Below are 21,251 nucleotides of genomic sequence, written 5' to 3' on the forward strand. Positions count from 1 at the left end.
TGGTTCCCCCCCCCCCCCCCAGGGACGAGAGGGAGCTCAAAACCTCCCATGCACTTCTGCCTCACTCTGAATAAACCCTAGTCCTCACAAGGGTTTACCTGGTGGGCCTCCTGCATAGTCACGCCCCTTTATCACTGTTCCTCACCCTAGAAGCTCCAGGCACCCCAGCTCTGCTGCCCCAGGAGCGTGACCGGCCTGGCATGGCCCAGATTCAGCATCTTTCCCTGGCCGATCTCCCTGCCTGGAGTCCTGCTGCAAAGTATCCACGAAGCTCCGTCTCCAAGTTCACGCAGGACCGGCCTCAAGCCTCTTCAGACAGGCCTTCCCCGACTGGCTCATGGGAAACAGCACTCCCTGCCCCTCCCCACACTGACTTTCCTGATTTGTTTCCCGTCTCTATCCCCCCATGGAGTTCCTAGAGGCGAGGGATCTGTTCAGTTCCCTTTGTATTCTAGCTACTGAGTGGCACCTAATAGGAGCTCAGTTCATGTTTGTTAAAGCAATGAGTGAATGCATTGTTAAGTTGAAGAAGCAAGGAGCAGAACAGTGTATGTAATACACACCCACTTATTAGAAAAGAAAAAGAAATGAACACATCTATGCTTGCCTAACTTTGGGAAGATTTAGCAGCTATGGCCTCTGGGAGGGTGAATGGGTCGCTGGGGGCAAGGGAGGAGGACTTGTCAGTGTAGACCCTCTTGGTAACTTCTGAATTTTTTTTTTTTAAAGATTTTATTTGTCAGAGAGAGAGAGAGAGACAAAGAGTGAGCACAAGCAAGGGGAGTGGCAGGCATAGGGAGAAGTGGACTCCCCACTGAGCAAGGAGCCCGATGTGGGGCTCGATCCCGGACCCTGAGATCATGGCCTGAGCTGAAGGCAGACGCTTCACCAAGTGAGCTACCCAGCTGTCCCCCTTCTGAATATTTTAGTAGGTACATGTATTACTGACTTGATGAATTAAGATAATCATATAATAAATCACTATATTGTACACCTAAAGCGAATACGATGTTATATGTCAATTATATCTCAATAAATAAAGGCCACTGTAATTAAATCCACATTCCCCCTGGAATGTTATAAGGCACACTTCCACCAGTGTGAAAACACGTGTTATGGACATAAAATCGTCATATACGGATTCGGTCTGCACAGCACATCACTTTTTTTTTTTTTTTTTACTCTAAAACTGGTGAAGTTTATCATAGTCAAGGCTAAACATGAGCTCTCGTGCCTACAGTTGGAGTTCTCAGAAACATCCCACACATGCACAGCCCCTGGAGACCTAAATAACAAGTAACTGAAAGGAAGACCAAGAAGGAAGAAACAAAGGCAAATTCGCTTTAAGGATTACTTGTGGTTAAAAAAATAAAAATAAAAAGTATGTCTAACCGAAGGCCCAGCCTGGGTGGGGGCCATGACTTTTCCAGGGCTGAGGGCCTCGTGACCCTCTGCTGTTCCTGGTAATGTCTTGGCCATCCACAGTCCTGATGAGAAACACAAAGAGACATTGCTTCTGTGAAAAGGGACAAGGGGCATTGGCGGAATGCTGGACCTTGACACCTGGGAGAGCAGCCCAGCTCTCTCGCCACCTGAGGGACTCTGGGCAAATCACCTGCATGACCTAAGCAGGTCTTGGGTCCCTCTACCATAGCGAGGGGGCTCAGAGGTTGGATCTGTCATCTTGGAGGACACTTTCCAGCTCTAACACTCCGTAGTTCTGTTTTGAGTAGACGTTGCCTATTGGACCACACAAATGGACGGGTGCTATGCTTTGAGATCCATGCAGACATGACACTGACATCACGGAACCCTCCTGCCAGACAGTGACCCAGCTGGGCGCCCTCCTGGCTACCTGAGCCTGAGCATGACTGAGCCAGAAAGCTAAGGCTCACCCTCCTGCTTTCAGAGGCTTCCTTGTCGAGCCTGGGGCTTTGGACCTTTGTGCCCTGTGTCTCTGCCAACTTTTATTAGCCAAGTAAAGTGCTCTGGAGAGCTGCTACACATGATCTGAGCAAAACAACCCAGAGCCAGGTGTGGACAGGGCTTCCTCTGTGTCCTCAGGGCTGGGCCCACCCCGGAGAGCAAGGAGCAGGTCAGGTGGTTTCGTGAGCCAGCGGGACAGACTCTTAAAGTAAACTTCCCTTTCCTGAAAGATGCTGGCAAGAAAAAAACTGTGAAAGGCCCTGAGTTGGGGAGGGGAACGGGCAGTGGGAGACAGAATTTGTGGATATCAATTCTCAAATTATCTGTAGGAGGTGAAGGAAGGAAATGGCAGGAATGCCTGGGNCAGGAAGGCATGGGAACTGGCTTCTCCCTTTGAAATGCCCCTCACATTACTGTTTCCATTACTACAGTTGTTTTGTTAGCTATTTTAGAGTGAAACCAATGTTAAGATTGGTTTGCATTCCCTCTGCACATGCCAGTGAACTGGTGGAGAGATGTTTGGGAGTGTGTGGGCCTCCAGAGGGAATTCCTGGGGGGTCAAAGAGTTCTCTGTGAGTAGTCTTAGAAATCGAGTTTAGGGTGTGGTTACAGCATGGGGGAGTACGAAAGGGTGACGTGAAAATACTCTAAGTCAGACAAGAAGGAAAAAGAAAGTCTATCTCTCCAAAGAAGGTGGATGATGCCTATGGTCTGATTTTTTTTTTTTTAAGTTTTATTTATTTACGTAATCTCTATGCCCTCCGTGGGGCTCGAACTCACGACCCTGAGATGAAGCATTGCACTCTCCTCAGACTGAGCCAGCCAGGTTTGATTTTTTCCTTCTTTCTTTCTTTCTTTCTTTCTTTCTTTCTTTCTTTCTTTCTTTCTTTCTTTCTTTCTTTCTTTTCTCTCTCTCTCTCTTTTCTTTTCTTTCTTTTAAAGATTGTATTTATTTATTTGACAGAGACAGCCAGCGAGAGAGGGAACACAAGCAGGGGGAGTGGGAGAGGAAGAAGCAGGCTCCCAGTGGAGGAGCCTGATGTGGGGCTCGATCCCAGAACGCCAGGATCACGCCCTGAGCCGAAGGCAGACGCTTAACGGCTGCGCCACCCAGGTGCCCCCAGGTTTGATTTTCTTAACCAATATATTTAAGCCTAATTCTGCCCTTACTGTGAAAGCTCTCGGAGTTGTAGTCTTTGGAGGTGTCTTCTGGGGCCTGGGGGTGGGGTGGGGAGGAGGTGCACAGAGTAGTCACACCCAGAAAGGGCCATTAAAAGAGGCTATGGAAACCGGTTCCTGGGTGTTAAAGCAGATGCAAGACCGTATTTAGGCTGGTGGATTTAAATCGGGGGAGCTTCAGAATCCCTCTGCGGTAGGTCCTGTTCTTCTTTATTTCAAAAGCCCCAGAAACAATCTTAATTCAACCCGCTTCTCTACTGTTGTCCCCAAATCTGCTGCTCCCCAGGTCCAAGTGCCCTGCTGAGAACCACAGCTGGACCTGTTCTGAACACTTACGGCCAAAAATGAATCACCAGCCTGTGAAGTTTGTCCCTGCACTCTGACTCTAAAATCTTCCCGTACCTGTAACGGCTGAGCTTTGCAGGAATCTCCTCGGCCTTCAAATGGGAAAAATGGAGATTTACCCTTTTTTTTTTTCTGTTAAAGAGCATTCCAGAACTGTGTGTATAGACTGCGGGCACTTCAGGAAGAAGAGCAGGTTGCCAAGTCTGTCTTAACACCAAAGGAAGGTCACGTCCCATTTCCAGGCCAGGGCCTGCCCTCTGCTCTGTCACTCACCAGTTTGCATCTCAAGCAATGTTTTGTGAGCCTAAATGTTAACCCAGGTGCCTCTTTACAATTGCACTTTTTAAAATGTTACTTTTATCAATCACTTTCAAAATCTGTAAGCACCACCCCTCCCCAACCGCCCTGCCCTGCGCCCCCCCCACCCCCAATGCTACTCCTCATAATAAGGTCTTAACTCTTTGAAAGTGGCTTGTCATTTTTCTCAGTTTGCCATTCAAAGCTTTCCATGATCTGGCTCCAGTATGATCTTCCAAACTGCCCCCTCTCATTCTCCTTGCAACCCATGCCTACTGCTTCAAGCCGCTGGCTGCCTCACTGTTTCATACTCTCCTCCTCGAGTGTTATAATAACTGCGTAGGATTGTATCGTTAGGACTGTGGATGCACCTTAACTATTCCCAATGGCTGACTCCTCCTCTCTGCATTTTGCCTGGAAGGGTACAAGGAATCTTCTAGACGGGCGGTTGTCAACTTTGGCCAGTCACTGGAATATGGGATTATGGGGAGTGGGAGGGTGGAGGGTGGTACATTTTTTTTTAACTGAAGTATAACATGCATATAGGAAAGAGCAAAAATCACAGCATGCCACCTGTTAACTTTGGGTGTACAAAACAGCCTCACGTGACGAGCACCCACATCAAAAACTGGAATGTTACCAACAGCCCGGAAAGGCTGGGGTAGAGGAGGCTTCTGAAAAATTCCCACTTTGGACCCCATCCTCTGAGATTCTTATTCCTAGATGTGAAGTAAAGCCCAGGAATTTACATTTTTAAGATTTTCCCCAGAGAAGTCTGGTTTCCCATGCACCACTAGGCTTGGAGAGCATGAATCTACCAAAGTTTTTCAAGTTGCCCCTCATGTGTCACCGTGGGGAATGGCGATTGAGACAGGGAACTGTCAGACTTGTCTCTCCCTTCAATCAGAGCCACTTGGATCTCTTTCTTAAACTGAGCCTCCAGTTTAAGAAAGGCCTTCTCTCTGTGGATAAAAACAACCCTTTCCTCCACAATTCTGAAAACTACCTATGCCGGTCGGTTCAGGTGAGGAAGCAGAACTATAAGGATGGATACGGACGGATCTATATACGGATCAAGAAGGGTTATTTGACCTTTCACAGTAGGACTTGCTGGTTAAACAGCCCCTATAAGGCTGTTGTTTTTGTGTTTGATGCTGGAGCGTGAAGTCCGTAGGGCAGGTGGTTGGGAAGGAAAGACCTTGGTAGACCAAGAATAATCTGGAACCCCATGAGGATGGAGAAAAACTCTTGCTGCCTTTGACCTTGATAGTAGGGATATCCCCCAGAAGCCATGGAGCTAAGCACTCGCAGCTGGCCGTGTAATCAGAGAAGCCGGAGGGGGATCCAGGGAAAGGTGGGGCGACTGCAGGCGCGGCCGCTGCTACCCAGCAATGGGGTGAGCCAGCAGGGAGGCAACAATGCACGTACTGCTTCCCTTCTGTCCTCCAGCTCTCCCGAGAATCCCTCTGTGATCCAGTCCAATTAGGAACCCACAGGACAGGGAATTCTGGGAGATGTAGTTCCGCCCAGCCAGGATGACACAGGACGAAGCTGTCACCACCCGTCCGATCGCCGGTTCTCAAGCTTGGCTGCACACTGGAACCATGTGTGGTTTTAAGAACACAGATGCCCCGTCAGGATGTGGGAAAGCTTCCCAGGTCACCGTAATGTACAGTCCTGGCTAAGAACCACTGCCTGGCAACCTCAGGACTAGCCCCGACCTGGGGCTCAAGAAGATCAATTTTTCTGTCTTTTTGCCCCAGGAGGAGCATTAAAAAATCTGATTATTTTTTCAAAGGTTTTCTCATTATCCTGCCTTCCTGCATCGGTCTGTCCTCTCTCCGCGAACCGAGCCACAACCCTCCCGAGGTCCTCAGCACGCTGGCTGGACCGTGGACCAAGCCTCCTGGGTCTCTACCCTCCTGTGCCTAGTATATCAGGAGCACAGTGGGCAGACCCTGGGATCATCCTAATGCCAGCAAGCCCATCGCGAACTAAAGACTCGGAAATTTTCACTATTAAGCTTCTAAATAAAGCATCTCTTCCTCATAGGCATAGACGAATTAAATGATTATAATGCAGCTAAGCGATCAGTGAGCACTTAACCAACATAATACAAGCAAGACTTCGTGAGCGTCAGGGCTGTGGGCTCGCAGGTGGTGGAGCCGCCACTGCTGGGTCATTCTCAAGGACGGCTGAAAGAGAGGGACGACATGGGCACCGTAGGAAAAAAGCCAGAAAAGAGGTGCGGGCCAGAAAGAGCTCAGATTCAAGTTCCAGCAGGGAGGGGGCCTGGGGCCACTGCCTGCAGGGGGTCATAGAGAGCATTGGAAGAGAGGGATGCGAGAAAGAGCTGGGGGGGGGGGGGGTGTCCAAAAGCATAAGCGTGCCGGGCAGTAACTCTGTTCCAGGGAGTGGTTGTCGCAATTGTGGACTTGACCCATTGCTCTCCTTTTCCCATCCACAATGTGGTCATTTCTAATGAGGTCCGAAGTGTGAGACTGACACAATTGATCAAAATAAGGTCTTTGGGATTTCCTCTGGGTTTCTATTATTTGTGCTCTCCCCGTCCTCCCCATTATAGCAGACAGTGGACGCCTGCGGGGCCACCCCGTTCCATACTCTGTAAATAAGTTTAGAGAGAGAAACTTTCTGAGGAGCAATGACAGGAATCTTTCATACCATCTCTGTGAAGCTACCCTGGGGAAGGATTGGGTGGTGCTCCAGGATGTTCAGTGGCCTATGTTTACTGTGTAAGGTCGCCTTCTGTGCCCAAAATGGATTTGAAGCCTCCTGAGGGCAAGGCTGATCCTTGATCCCCCTTTATTGGGATCTCGGCGCCTAGGACAGAGCAGCAGGAAGGGTCCTGGACGCAGGGACCCAGAGTTCCATGTTCTAGTTATAGCTCTGTTCCTCAAAAGCGACTTGAATCCTCCCCGGCCTCAGTTTCCTCCTCTATAAAGTGGGAAGTACCTACGTCACAGGGTTATTGTGTAGTGCCCATGAGACAGCGTCTGGGGAAATACTTCCATGACTCCAGGAGTGTGGTCCAAGTGGGAGAAAATGTGGGAAGAGCTGGTACTTCTCAAGAACGAGCTGCTGGCTGCTCCCCTTGTGGAGGACAGGGAGGCACAGGGTGGCTGACCTAGGCTGCTCTGAGGAGATGCCCAGGGGTGGAAGCGAGGCGGAGGTGTCCCCGAGAGCCTACAGAGCAACAGCAGTCACTTTATCCCTGCACCTCTCTGGAGATCCCTGTGCAAGCTTTCTCACTGCAAGCTGGTTGTTGGCCTGGTTCCTTGTTTATTCATTCATCGTCTTCATCCAGTGTCTCCTGAGCAGCCACCATGTGCCGAGCACCGTGCCAGGGATTGTGAATTCAATGGCGAGCAAAAACAGATGAGGTCCCTGCCCTTCCTTACCAAACAGATTTGGACTCAGGCTTATGCACCGAGAAAGTTGGATAACTAGCTTCAGGCAGCTCTAGGGACGGATGGAAATGCTGTGTTTTAGTGGGAGCCTAGAGTTAGTTGACAAATATCAACATGTTGAGGTCAGATGTAATAAGAAGAAAAGGAAGAAAAGGTAGACTCCCACCAACCCCCCATTGGGTCTTCTCACTGTGTCCCAGTCTCAGGCTTCAAGAGTCCTACTCTTTATGACTTTACCCCCATTGAAGCTAGCTCTCACCTGACTTACTCGTGCTAAGGTGGTCAATGCTCTCGAGAAACTGCACTTAATAGGGGCAAAAGCCTCGAGGTAAAGGAATGATGCCCCTGCTGGACGGAGAGATGTGAGAGGTCACCCTAAAATCACACCAGAAGGGAGGTCGCTTCAGACTGGCACTTCCAGGGGCAGCGAGGTGGAGAAAGGTAGGGGCTCATGGCAGGGGTAAGTTCCCCTAAGCAAACCTTTATGGCCTTTAAAGATTTCCAAAGATCAGGGAGAAGGAAGAGCAGGAGCAGGTGTTGTCGGGGTCCCGGGTTTTGTTCAGGGAAGGCGGGTTTGCAGGTGCTTATACCATTACCAAAGGAACTGACTAGATAATTCGCTACATTAAAAAAAGGAAAAAAGGGGAAAAAGGAAAGACCATAGGATTTTCAGTAGCCAGGACCCAGAAAAAGCTCCACCACCAGGCTCATAGTTCCAACCAAGCTGCCAGACAACCCCACTGGTGAATTTCCAGCTGGATTTATAACTTTTCTCTCAGCAAGAAAACAAAGACATATTTTAAGACGACCTCCCCTCACAACCCAAGCCAAAGACTGTAGGTAATATGAACCCCAAATGGACTCATTAAAATAGAAGTTTCTATTGTAAAATAAAGCATAGACACTCAAAACCACACAAAGCAAATGCACTGGGAAAGATAAGAAGGCAAGCGCCCCAGTAAGCACCGGCCAGGTCAGGGGAGAGGACTGTGCCGCCCTCCCAGAGGCCCCTCCATGCACTCGTCCCAACTGCAGCCCACCCCCCGGCCCCCAGAAGCAGCCACACTCCTAACTTATACTCTTCAGCTCCTGCTTATTTATGGTATCATCACCCAACTGTGTGTCCTGAGACGCTGTAGGCCAGTCCTATCCATATTTTAGATGTCCTTTATGTTTCTTTTAAGTGACCACCAGTTCTCCCTCCATCTATGCCTCTTCCTTGCAAATTATCTGTTGGAAGTCTCAGACCACCAAACCTGCCTTTTTCCACTGTCTGGATTTTGCCTTGGTGCAGGCCAACACGTCCAAGTGCTACTCATTCTTAATGCAAATAATCACCTGCTTGAGAAAAACCCCGTATGCAAGGCATGTTCTCAAGGAGGGCACCCTCCCTCCCCCCGTAATCACTTTCTCACAATAGAGGTAATGAGACAGGAGGAGAATGGGATCTGAGGGAGCTCTCTATGGAACTACTGATTTATGACTTTTTTTTTTTTTTTAAACAATTGGAAGTGACTGGGGAATGCTTCTCTTTAATGCCTTCCAATATAGTTTGGAATGGGGTTTGACATCGCACTATGCCCCAGGGCCCACGGTTGTATACTGTTAAGTTTTATCAAAGATGATTGCATAATAGGAGCCTGGATGTAGCAAAAACCGAAGGAATCTCGACCACTAACCAGACTCACCAAATGTAATAAATATAAATGACAGATGAAGGGAAGATGAGATCTGGCCATTTACTTACGGTTTGGAGCAAGAAAAGTTACACTTAAAAAAAGTTCTTCCTTTCTCTAATCTCAGAAGACAGTCCCACAAACATAATTAGCATTTCAAAAGGCTTTATCAAATATTGACTTAATACAGAGTGCATCCACTTAGTGGTGACCTCGAGACCCCCCTAATAAGTTGAGGACCCTAAATTACACACTCCAGGGCTCTGACATCCCAAAAGGGACAAAAGAACTGAGCACTCTTGTACTAGGAGACAAGAGGTTTTATAACACTTAAACACGTGTGAGGGACGCCTGGGTGGCTCAGTCGGTGAAGCGTCTGCCTTCGGCTCAGGTCTGATCTCAGGGTCCTGGGATCGAGTCCTGCATCGGGCTCCTTGCTCAGCGGGGAGCTGCTTCTCCCTCTGCCTGCTGCTCCCCCTGCTTGTGTGTGCACGTGCTCACACAGTAAATGAATATAAATGAAATCTTTAAAAGAAAAAAAAATTAAACACGTGTGGGGTCCGTTTTGATTTGCACAGAAAGAAAAAACTCCAAAACTGATGGGTACAGCAAAAAATTCAAAACCTGAGGCTCTCGTCAAATTCAATAGGCTCCTGACCTTTATTATGGCAGTAGTTGCATAAAGCCATGGAAGGGCCCTGAAAGACGTCAGAGGGGAATAAAAGAAATCAGGCAGAGGCCTGAACTGACCACATTCTGGTTCTCTGTTCGTATTTCTTTCCTTGGTTCTCCCGGGGGGGGGTTTTATCCGTGAAGGAGATCAGGATTGTGTGTCCTCCTCCCTGTTAACAGTGGGGAGAATGCGGGACGGGAAGGAGCAGGGAGGAAAATAGAATCAGGAGAAGAACACAAGGCACAGTGGACAGGCAGACCCAAGTCTTTCCTGGGCTCAGGGATTTTTCAAATCTGCTTGCAAGACTGGGTTCCTGCTCTTCGAGTGAAGATGGTAAGTGAGTTGCAATTCGGTAAGTTTTTTTACAACGCGCTAGCGTATTTCCAGTGATGACAACGTGTGTGTTTAAAACTCTACAACTAAATTAATTTGAATTCACTTTCACTGAAAAGGCAGATATGATTCAGAAGCTTTTTTCTTCGTCTTAGTGCCTGTCCTAGGCTACCTTTCTGAAAGATCTGATACTCCCTGGAATTCCTTCCTGTCTGGGCTCTGCGACCCTGTCATGCTGGGGCTCAAGTCTAACGGCTTGTCTTCCCAGCTGCTCCCGCTGCTCCTTTGGGCCCATCTCTGGCTCACTAGGAATCACACAGAGTTCTTCCTCAAACTCTTCTCTTGTCCCTGTCCTCCACCCCAAACCCCATCATGGACTCCTAGCTTCTCAAGATTTCCAACCTCAGCCTCTAAGAGCCACCCAGTGTGTGACCTTCCCGAAAGGCAGGCTGAGCTGGGGCGCAGCGGGGATGTCCCAAGGCAGACCAGAACTTGGAAATGGGGTTAAATCTACCATGGTTTCCATGCTTCTGTTAGCTCACTTCTCATGCTGGGCTGGGCTCAGTCTAAGCATGTTATGTGCGTTATGGCCTTTAAACTTCACACTGCCTCTCCAAGAAAGCATGGTCATAGCTATTTTCTACACAGGAGACTTCAGCCAGCAGAGGGCAGGAACTAGGCGAGGCAGAGCTGAACTGCGAACCCACCTCCAGGCCCTGCTCTGAACCAGGAGACTGAGTCCTCGTGTTTCTGGACATCAGAAGGACTCAAGAGCTTCGGGGTTTGCCTTCGGGGGACCAGAGGGAGGACAGATCAGTGGTTCCAGGTTCCAGCTCTGCCACCCCTGTCAGGCAGCCATGGGAGAGGGTCCAGCCCTGCCTGTAGCCAGGCACCCCCACTGACCACCCAGCCTCCCCATGAGGGTCCGCCACTGAAGGCAGGTATGAGGCCTTTGCCTTGTGCCTCCCATGCTTCCCAGGCTGGCACGTAACAGGGCTTCCAGGCACCAGGGCCTGGGCATTCCTTTTTGGCAAACTGTGCATCAGTTCACAGGAAACCACTTTACTGACTAAACATTTGAACTCTATGCCTGTCAAAGAAAGTTCGGGATCTGGGAGACATGGGGAAGAGGCAGAGACATGCATGCTCTTGAGCCATCATGCTCAAAGGTCGGGGTCTTCGAACCTTCCCTGAGCCCTTTTAAAGTCTTCTCGAATACCACCTCCTTACGTCATAGACTCAGGTTCCACACCACCAACTACTGCACGGAAATGAAATAACTGGTGGTCTTCTAGTTTGTTTTTAATTTTTTTCCTATCGAGTATCTAGTTTTGTCAGTCAGGTCTGGAGCATAAGGGGGTGAAGATGAATGTTGAAACTGGCCATCGGAGGTTCATTTACTCATCCTGTCTTTCTTGCTCAATGGGAGTCAGTCCTGAGATGTTAGGCGTGGGGCTCAGGTTCAGCCAGACAGACCGGCTGGGTCAGGGCCTGGCACCACCAGGCCAAGGCCGCCATGTTGGGGAGTAACCACTCCAGAGGACCCTATCCTTAGCTAGGGGGTGTGTGTGCTAGAGTGACTTACCCTGTGTGGATGGTTGTGGTAGAAAGTGGGATGTACACAGAGACCCAGAAAAAGCTCACAGCAGTGAAACTGCCCTCAGGATCTCACACCACAGGTGTCTGTCTACACATCCAGCCCTGTTCCTCGGCCTGGAACACAGAGAGTTAAAAATGAAACGACCCTGGCAACAGAAACCTACTAATCCATGGCGATTTAATAAATAACCAGGGTTTACTAGGCCTTATTAAAATACACATGTGGTGTATTTTCTTATCCTCTGATGCTCACCTCTTCACTTGGCAGAACCTGCTGGGGGCAGCTGGAGCAATCTCACCAAGTTTGCTGTGTGTGCACGTCAATTTGATTCCCCCCAGAAAGATAAAAATCAGTAAAGTGAGTAAGTTACAATTAAAGTATGTCACTGAACGCACAGACAACATGAACAGGCTGAGGAGGACTTGTCCTGAGGCCGCCAGTCACTTCTGAGTTAAAAGACTTTTCTTCCCCCTCTTCCCTTGCTTGCTCTACCGTATGTGACGTTGTGGTCAATCAACACGCCTCCTCTTACTTCTTGAAATTCCCTCCTCTTTTTGGCTTCCATCACGCTATCCATGTGCCAGGCTCCCCTCCCGGCTCTCCCTAACTGTTAATCTGTCCGTCCGTCCGTCCGTCCATCCATCCATCCATCCATCCGACAGTTAATGACAAGCACTGGAAAAAATGACAAAGTATATTTATGTCTGGTTTTGCAGTTCAAAAATGTTTATATATATTATTTCATGAATTTCTCGCTCCAACCATGTGAAGTGGCCGTTGGTACCCCCATGTTACAGACGAGGAAACAGGCCCCGAGAGGACCTGTGATTTATTTACACCAGTACAACCAGCAGGTGGCAGAGTTTGAACACGAATTCAGCTTTCCATCCCAGTTAAGAATTCACAATGGCGCTCTCCTACAAACCGGTCAACCATCATTTCTTCACTAGTCTCACTGTTCCGAATTAAATGTTATGATCCAGTAGATACATATTAATTGAAATAGTGCTAGGCTTTGGGGGATCAAAGACTGGGTCCCTGCCCTCCTGCAGTTTGTGGCCTAGTGGGGGAGATAAACATTAATCATATGTTCACACAATAAACACTTGTTTTTGAGGTGTAAGAGACTGCTTACTTAGTTAAGGAAATCAGAGAAGTCTTCCAGGAGGAAGTAATCATTAAGATGCATTTTGAGGGATAAGTAAAGAGTTAGCTTTGGGAAGCGGACAGGAAGAAAAAAAATCATATATAGAGAAGGAAAAGCATGTGCAAGGGCCCTGTGGCGGGAAGACTCAATGTGCTGAAACGCAGAAGGTCAGCTTGATTGGCACATAAAGAGTGAAAGGGGGCCTGGCACAGGATGTAGTTCAGACCATGCAAGACTTCACAGCCATGATAATGATTTACTTTTAGCTTAAAAGCAATGGCAAGCCACAGGTCAAGAGAATGATATGATTAACTTTGATCTTTGATTCTGACTTTGGCGTGCAGAATGGATTGTAGAGGAGCAAGAGTGGAAGCACGGAAAACAGCTGGAAGGCTTTTGCATTTGTCCAGGTGATATGTGATGACAGCCTGGACCAGGGTGGTAGTGGTGGAAATGAAGAGAAGAATCCCACAGAGGCCCCCTGCTCTCCTCAAGCCCATTTTCTCCCTAAACCCTGTCACCAGAGTGTGCTCACGAGTTTGCAGCACATGGAAGCTTGTCCACACTGCGGGGCTCCGCTGGAGTCTCCTCTTCCAGGAAGCCTTCTCCAGACAATGCCAGTCCTCCAAGATCTTTCAGAAGCTCTGTCTACCTTCTGCACTGTCCATTCTCACACCTGATTCTCCTCTATGGCTTGGCTGCTCTCCGGTCCATTCCTGGAGGTGGCTTCATTTGTCTTGTTGTCTTGCTTTCTCCCTTTGGAAAGTAAATGCTTTGTTGGCATTTGCTGAATGGTATCAACAGGGCTCCTCTGGAAATTACATTTGTAAATGATTACTCACGCCAATTGCCTTATCTTTTTTTTTTTTTTCTAAATTAAACACTGGTTGCTTAAATCTGTCTTCATGATCTTGTTCTATCAAAACGTATGTCCCCAATTTTTCTATAATTTCCTCTAAACTCATTTCCACATTTTCCTAGTAGAAAGCAGTTTCAGAGGGAACCGAGTGAGAGGGCGGGGTGGGGGCAGGAGTGTAATTAAACAGGGGCTGTCTGACCAGAATTCCTATACCTTTTAATGGGGTATTTGATTAATCCTTTCCACAGGCACCATTATTCATGCCTTGATGGAATCTCATTTTATAGCCCTTAATACATGGGCCCAATTTATCCACATCACATTGTATTCTAATACTTGTCATCCAAGTTATTAGCTATCTCCTTCTTAGTGTAAAATCATCAGCAAGTTTGATTAGCTTATTCCCTGGGGATGATAGGGGGAGATAAGAACAGACACAGTACAATATGACCACCAATGGTTCTGCATTCTCAAAAGAAGACCGCTACATGGGATCCATTTATGCAGCTGGGGTGGTCAAAATAAACATGGGCCCCCATGGGAGGGTCTCTGTGTGGGACCCAGGAGCCATAGCCACAAAGGGCTGACTGCCTCTGTGCTTAGCAGTGTGGAGCCATCATCCCTCATGGGGTCACTTTAATAAAAAAGAGTGAGGCTTCCCCACTCCTGCTTCCTAACATCCTCTCCCCTTCCTGGAATATCCTTCCTGGGGGCACAGCCCAGAAGCTCCCCTTTATTCCAGGACACCACGTCTGCCTGCTCTTCTTTGCCTCCTGGGCACCCGGCAGCCCAGACGACCTAGGAGATGCCAAGGCTGTCGACTGTTCTTTCTCTAGCACTGAGATGGCTCTCAGCAGGCACCCCTTCTTCCTCTTCTCTGGAACCACACCTGAACCTTGGGACTCACAGGGTCTTCAGTCCCTTGTAAGCAAGCTGGCCCGTGGCCTGAAGAGATAAAGGGCCCGTATGACCCCTACAGGATTGTGGGCTAAAGCCCCCAGAGTTTCCGATGCCCCTTCCTGCACATAACCACCCCTCCGCAGCCCCATCAGGCAGCACTCCCACAGCCACCCCTGGAGTCCTTTTTAAAGCTCCCGTCATCCTTTCATCAAAGGCCCCATGTCACTTATTCCCGTGCTTTGCTGAGCCTGGCAAGGGGAGGATGAGAGGGGCTCGGTCTGTGGTGGCATCTCGTTCCTTCCGCCTGGAGTGGGGGAGAGCCTTAGGCCCTTGGTTCAGGCTTCCGCCTTCCTCTCTCTCTCAGCTTGCTGGTGCTGGGGGAAGTCAACCGCTCTGTTGTGAGCAGGAGAAACTAAGACCTCCCACCTACAGCCAGGTGAGTGGGCCATCTTGCAAGAGGATCCTTCGGCCCCAGCCAAGCCTTTAGATGACAGCGGCTCAGATGACTACTTGACTACAACCTCATGAGAGCCTGGGCCAGAAGCCCCAGCTACGCCACTCTAGGCCTGTGACCCATGGAAACTGTGCAGTGCAAGAAATACTTGTGGTTTTAAGCTGCCAGATGTTGGGGTCATTTGTGACATGGCAAACGGTTACTTATACACTCTTCCTACTTTAGAGAAAGGTCTTGGTTCCCTCCTTCCCTTCAATTCCCTCCTCAGGTTCCACTTTGATCTCTTCTCTCTGTTTAGGGAGTCTGGTGTCCCTCTGGTACCTTCTACTGACGCGTCACTGGCCTCTACTGAGTGCCCTCATGGTCTCAAGGACTCTTTCCCTGAGGAGAGGGGGCTGCCTGGTGGGGGGAGCTCTCCGGGGCCTGGGTTTGGGAATTCTCGGCTCTTTGCCTGCCATCCAAAGTGACATCCGGACTTAGAAAGACTCTTTGCAGAGAGCAGCCTTCCTCAGGCCATGAAACTCCCTCTGTGCTTCTGAGTCCCGGGGGCCTAATGACTTCAGTCAGGCCGACAGCCAGCATGAGAAGCCTTTGCAAGGCACTTGTTCCCTTTTGTATCAGATGCTCACCTCCTGTACCCTTTTTGCTCATCTGCAGTTTGTGCAAAAGGTCATGTCTCGTTTCAACTTTGCAGTTAAGTGCATCCGACACTAAGCAGGGATTCCCAAACTGGAGATTCAATCTGGCTAAGTGTGGCAAGCTGTAGCCCCCACCCCCACCTCTACTGGCTGTGTCCTACCAGCATAGACCCCATCAAGAAGAAGGTGGTGTTCTGATTCTCACTTCTCTCATACGTATACAAGGAATAAAATGTATTTCGCGATTAAAAAAAATCCAGGTTGCTTTTCTATCTGATCACATCCTGGTACTTTGTACAGAGTCTATCTTAGTTCTGTGGGGCCTGGTCAGACAATCTCTTGGAAGTCTTGAAGCAGGTAAAAAACCAGTAGACTGACGCCGTGGAAGGGACCCCAAAGCAGTGGTTCTCCGAGTATAGCCCCTGGGCTGACAGCATCAGCATCCTCAGGCGGCTTGGTGAAAATGCACATTCCCAGGTCCCCCCCCCCAGACCCCCTGAAGCAGAAACTCTGAGGGTGGGGCCCAGCGATCTGTGTTTTAACAAACCCCCTGAACAATTCTGATGCATGGCTAAAGGTTCAGTATCACCGACTTAGAGGATGAAACATCTAAATTATTCATTCTTTCATTCATAAGACATTGACTGAGTGCCTATCCGCCAGACACTGGGGCGGTGAAGAGAAATTACAAGGAACTCCTTCCACGACCAGTTCGCAGTCCTCCCTTCTCTTGCTTTATGACAAAGCTTGAAAAGAAAGCAGGAATTTGAAGACACTCATCCAAGGAATGGAAATCATTCTTCACATGTAACTCCAGACGGGCAAGAGGCACACCAAAATTGTTTTATTTATTTATTTTTTCCAGGAGTGATAATACTCTCAAAATAGTAACTTCTCTAAAGTAAGTAAACGTGTGGGTTTAATATATCATGTACAGCTGGCTCATCCTTTTAAGCTTAAAAAAAAAAATAGAAAAGATGATGGGATGTCACCATGAATGAAATACAGAATTACCTTAAAGATGCACTCAGATCCGCACCTGTCTTGTATGAACAAACTACCCTCTCATTTCATCCTCTCGATGAAGTAAGAGTTTCCGTAAGTCTAGGTAAGTCACAAGAGCTAAGATGTGTTGTGTGCTTCCTATGGTGAGGCTCGGGGCTATTTCTACATTTGATCTTCTCCTGACCTGATAAAGTAGATGCCGCGGACACACACAGTGGGTAGAGGAAGAACGAAGAACGGAAGAGGCAGGAAAGGGGCCTAGACTCATCGTCCCTCAACCTCACATCAGTTATCCCCCAGTGCTGTGATCCCAGCGCCACCGGGTTATTTTGTCCCTCTTTAAAACCACTGGTTAATGGGGAAAACATAAAAGGAAATATCACCCTCCCCTCAAAGATTTCTAGTAGGAAACTGCCGGCTCAAGTTCAATTGGGGGATTTGTTTCTAAATGATAAAGGTCATGCTAGATTTCTCCTTCAGTACCGTAGATAATTAGGAGCTGGCTACAAAGTCCTTACGGCGGCCTGTGAAGAAACTGGTCCACTCTCCAGCTTTGAGAAAATGCTCCACGTTTGCTCCTTTCTCAGGGCACCTCAGGGATGCTCGATGACTCACCGTAATCCTCCCAGGGCAGATGATTTTCCTGTGGTTAGGGAACGAACTTGAGTCGATCCAGCCAAGCCCGGACTCTCGTGACTGTGGATGCCCGGTTAATCTGGCAGCCACGGGGGTGAAGGGTGTGACCGATGGCCACAGAAGGCATCAAAGCTGTCTGGCAGGACCAGCAGCACACGCAGACCTTAGCATGGGCACCAGGCCTGCCCTGGCTAGCAGAGTTCCTCTGCCCCACAGGACTACCCTTCATTTACAGGGGCTTCACGGCTCTCCCATGTTTTGGCAAGCAAGAGGCACCGGGAGGCCTCTTCCGCCTATTGTGTCCTTGGGAATGACCTGGTGACTTCAATTATATACCACCAAGGAAATCTACAGTCCACATTGGGCTGGGTAGAAGACTGTATGGGTATCTCTCAAGCCATATAGGGAGTGTGGGACTTGAGGTGAACGGAAACACATCCGCCTTTCCCTTTGGCCTTCTGTCATCAATGCTTTTTAGAACACCAAGCCCCACCCCATCTCTTTCTAATTCAGGGGTGCTTTCTGGCTTCTGCTGAGACATTGATTTGATTAGTGGCATTCTGTGGGACTAGAGACATGAGAGGTTGGGCTCACAAACGTATGATTCATTTCAGGAGTCTGAAATGAGAAACGCACCCATCAATGGCACGCTGGGGGCTGGGAGGTTCTGAGAAAGCATTTCATGCATAGAAATGGGACATGCGATAAAAAAATTTGCTTATGGTTACAATCCTGAAGCCAGGCACCACCCCACCATGCTCTACATCCTCGTGGAGTGACGGCTCCGCGGGAAACTGCAGGGATTAGACGTTCCTGCGTTTGGACACCCATATGCCGCCTCATTTATCTACCTGTGACAGGGACAGTGCTGGAAGAGAATCAAAAGATGACAAATTGCTTCTGGTTTTAAAGGAGCTGTTCAGGCTGGGTGTACGCCCAGGGGGAACCAGGTTTCATGCCAGGAGCCATCATTTCATCCCGTCATAAGGCCACATTTTGGCAAACACCAACCCGCAGATGACTGCTGTCTCCTTTCACCAGTGGATTTAAAGACACTTGCTCTGAAAGCCCAAAATCCAGTCATTCTGAAGACGTGTGCAGCAGAGAGCAGACCTGCCCACACACTGCAGGGAGGCAGGACGGCAGGCATTCGACAGGAGTTCCAGAGGAGAGGGATTTTTCCCATGTTGAGGCAGACAGATAACAGGGGAATGATTTCGTAGGATTCCAGAGTAGAGATACAGTATCAGTGAGTGACTCTGGGAAAGACAGACTTGTGTGAGATAAACAGACAGAAATTTCTAGGATACTGGCCACTGGAATCTCCTTTTGTGGATGCAGCTAGTGGTCGAGCCAAGACTGGTTATCATCTGGCTGTGACTCTTCATTTTTCCAGCCGACGCTGCGTCTCTGACAATGACCACATAACTCATGGTCAACATACTCAATCTTCCGGAGGTGAACAACCCTCAACCAATCCCGTTTGTGTCTCTTCTCTGCCATGCTCCGTAATTCGCAAGGCTGGGGAAGCCCTCACGATGCTTACGTACACAGACGCTGGCTGCTCTTGTAAGCATCACACTCGTGTTTACCCATTTTATCCTCCTGACAACCTCTGAGACAGGTACTAATATCACCCTCCCTTTGTGGATGAGGAAAGAGGCATGGAGAGATCGAGGGATTGGCTGACGGTCCCCTGGCTGGTGAGAAGCAGAGCCGTTAGTACACGGAACAGCTCGGCTCCAGGGTCTGTCTGGTTCCTAACCTGCACCGCTTCTCCTAATACAATCCTCTTTCGAACACAGCAGCTGAACCCCACATGGCCACTGGTCTGCCCAGCTCTTCCTCCTTCCCCAAGCCCAACCCTCTGGAATTCAGTGGATGGCTGCAGCTGGACCACAGAGCCTGCAATGTGAAAAGACAGAGGCTCATCTCCAATCCCCTATTTGCTTCTAAATTCAGGCCAGACGTTCAAACGTTTATTTTGTGCTTGCTTGTTTTGAACATTCCACCAGGTTGCCCGAGCCTGCTTCATAGATGGTCTCTCTGTTCTCCTTCCTTTCACACAAGCACCTGGCCCTCTCCCTCACACCTCTCCAGACTCTGGCAAGGCTCCTGCTGCCGGTGACTGACGTTCCCTGCCTCACCTCATCATACATTGCAGCTAAAAACTCCCTTTTCCACATGGCAGCGAGGCATATTTATAGCACAAGTCACATGCCAAGCATTTTCAAGTTCTTGATTTCTAATAATAACCTCAGAGCATCACCACCAAGCCCATTCCACAGATGGGCAAAGAGAGAAGCAAGGTCATAGCAAGGTTGCCAAGGAGTCCTAGATGGCCGGGATTCTTGAACCACTTATATACGATTCTCTCTCCAGACTGCCTCTCATCTTCCTGCTTAAACTCATCTGAGGCCTGGGAATAAGAGATGCTATCAAGATCAAACTGTATTGTATCTGCGTCTATAATCCAGCTCTCAGAATACTAACAGGCAACACTAAGCTCAGCTTTCTGCCAAACCCCCTTCTCATTAGTAGGGTTACAGGCATGAAACACATACTTGGAGTTTTTGGCCCACACAATTCTCTCATCACCGATTGTAACTAATCAGAATGCTGAGTGGATTTATTCTCATGCGGAACGCAACCGAACGCCTTCAGCGTCTGCTCAAATGACCGTAACTTTGTTCTGATGGAATCTTCTGGCCAGGAAATGAAAGGGTGGATCATAACCTACAAGCAGACCGAATAATATTCCTTCAGAATCAGAACAGTAAGACTGTTTCAAGTAGTTATTACAGAAAGTTTGGATCCCATGTAAGCAGAGACGAGAAGGCGAGAGGACGTGCTGGTTGCCTGTACGTCCGGAATCCGAAATGGCCGAGGTTGGAAGTTTCAGAAAGGTACACTTGCCTTCAATATTTTGCTGCTGCTGTGCATTTTTCCCCCCATGGTCTCTGTCCATAGAAAATGCACTGAGGTCAGATTCAGGAGTCCTGAGTACTAGTCCCAGCTCTGCGCCTATCAGTCAGTGACCTTAGGAAAGTCGCCGAATTTCTTTGAGCTTCCCAAACTGGGAAGCCAGCACCCAGTTCCCCTCACTGAGTTGTTAGCACAGTGAGAATGAAGAAGTACTAGAGAGAGTGTGTTTCGTAAACAGCAAGATGTTACAGAAATTGAAGAGGTTTCTAAAGATATACGATCACCCTCCAAAGGCCGTAGTGAGAATAGAAGCCTCTAGTCTCTGTATTCAAAGGAACCATCCTAGAGAGATGATGCAGCTAAGTGGCATCTGGCCACTCCCAAATGGGCCACGGGAAGGCAGTCTGTGTCACGGCATTCAAAAGGAGGCCAAGGGGCACTATTTTACTTGTTCACTCCCTCTACTCATGTTCGCCCTTGAGTCCTCTCTCACCACCCAATGCAATGCTCGGCATACAGTGGGTATTCATAAACACGAGACAAATCAAAGAATGCCAGTTTAAGGATTTTAGTCCCTAGTGCAGAAAATTTGCCCATGGGAAAGGAACTGGGCTGAGGGGAGAATTTCTGGAAGCCTGAGTCTAGGGTGACTGGCCAACTTGGCCCCAGTGACTTCCCAAGACAAGCTGGTCACTCTACCAGGCATCATACTTGGATGCCCATTTTGCCTCCTCCCAGGTGGCAGGGAATAAAGTATCTGAACTAAGGGAAGTGGTGGAAGGCATGTGTGTCTCTGAGTTCCGAAAAAGTGGATCCCTAGAGATTTAGAATCTTGACATTTTTTTTCCCCCTTTGGCCCCCATTCGTTTCAATTTCCGGACCTGACACCATCTTCTCGCTGTCAGGAGTCCAACAGAATCACATCCCGTCTATTTTTCCTGCATCAGATGATCACCTTTTAGGTACTTTCCTGATCCCTGTCAGTGCCTCCCTGCTGCCAGTTAAATCTTCTACCAAACCACCAGAGGGAAAAACTGCAGGACTTGCACCAGGGATCATCAGAAGTGCCCTGTGCACTATTCCCCAGGACACACGCACGTTGCAGAACTACCGTCCAGATCAAGGGCTGATGGGTGTACAGAGCAGGGAAATTACAATTCGGGCTAGTGAGAAGTTGTGATCAGTGGGGATTTCCCCTTTAAAAACTTACAGCAAAAGCATGCCTGAGAC

General features: G+C 48.7%; 1 protein-coding gene across 10 annotated transcripts in view; it reads right to left on the reverse strand.

The window, feature by feature from the left end:
* The window catches only part of ATXN7L1 (ataxin 7 like 1), a 233,392-nt gene that overhangs the window by 114,641 nt on the left and 97,500 nt on the right, over positions 1 to 21,251 (reverse strand). The window contains exon 4 of one of the 10 annotated variants that reach the window (XM_008703559.2): positions 12,166 to 13,360. The exons of the other annotated variants lie outside the window; for them this stretch is intronic. Coding sequence (XP_008701781.2) covers positions 13,275 to 13,360 — 86 coding nt within the window. The 3' untranslated portion in view covers positions 12,166 to 13,274. Of the gene's footprint in view, positions 1 to 12,165; positions 13,361 to 21,251 lie in introns of those variants that run through there. 10 annotated transcript variants of the gene reach the window in all.

Source organism: Ursus maritimus, unplaced genomic scaffold (assembly GCF_017311325.1).
Source record: "Ursus maritimus isolate PB19 unplaced genomic scaffold, ASM1731132v1 scaffold_3, whole genome shotgun sequence".
NCBI lineage: Eukaryota > Metazoa > Chordata > Mammalia > Carnivora > Ursidae > Ursus > Ursus maritimus.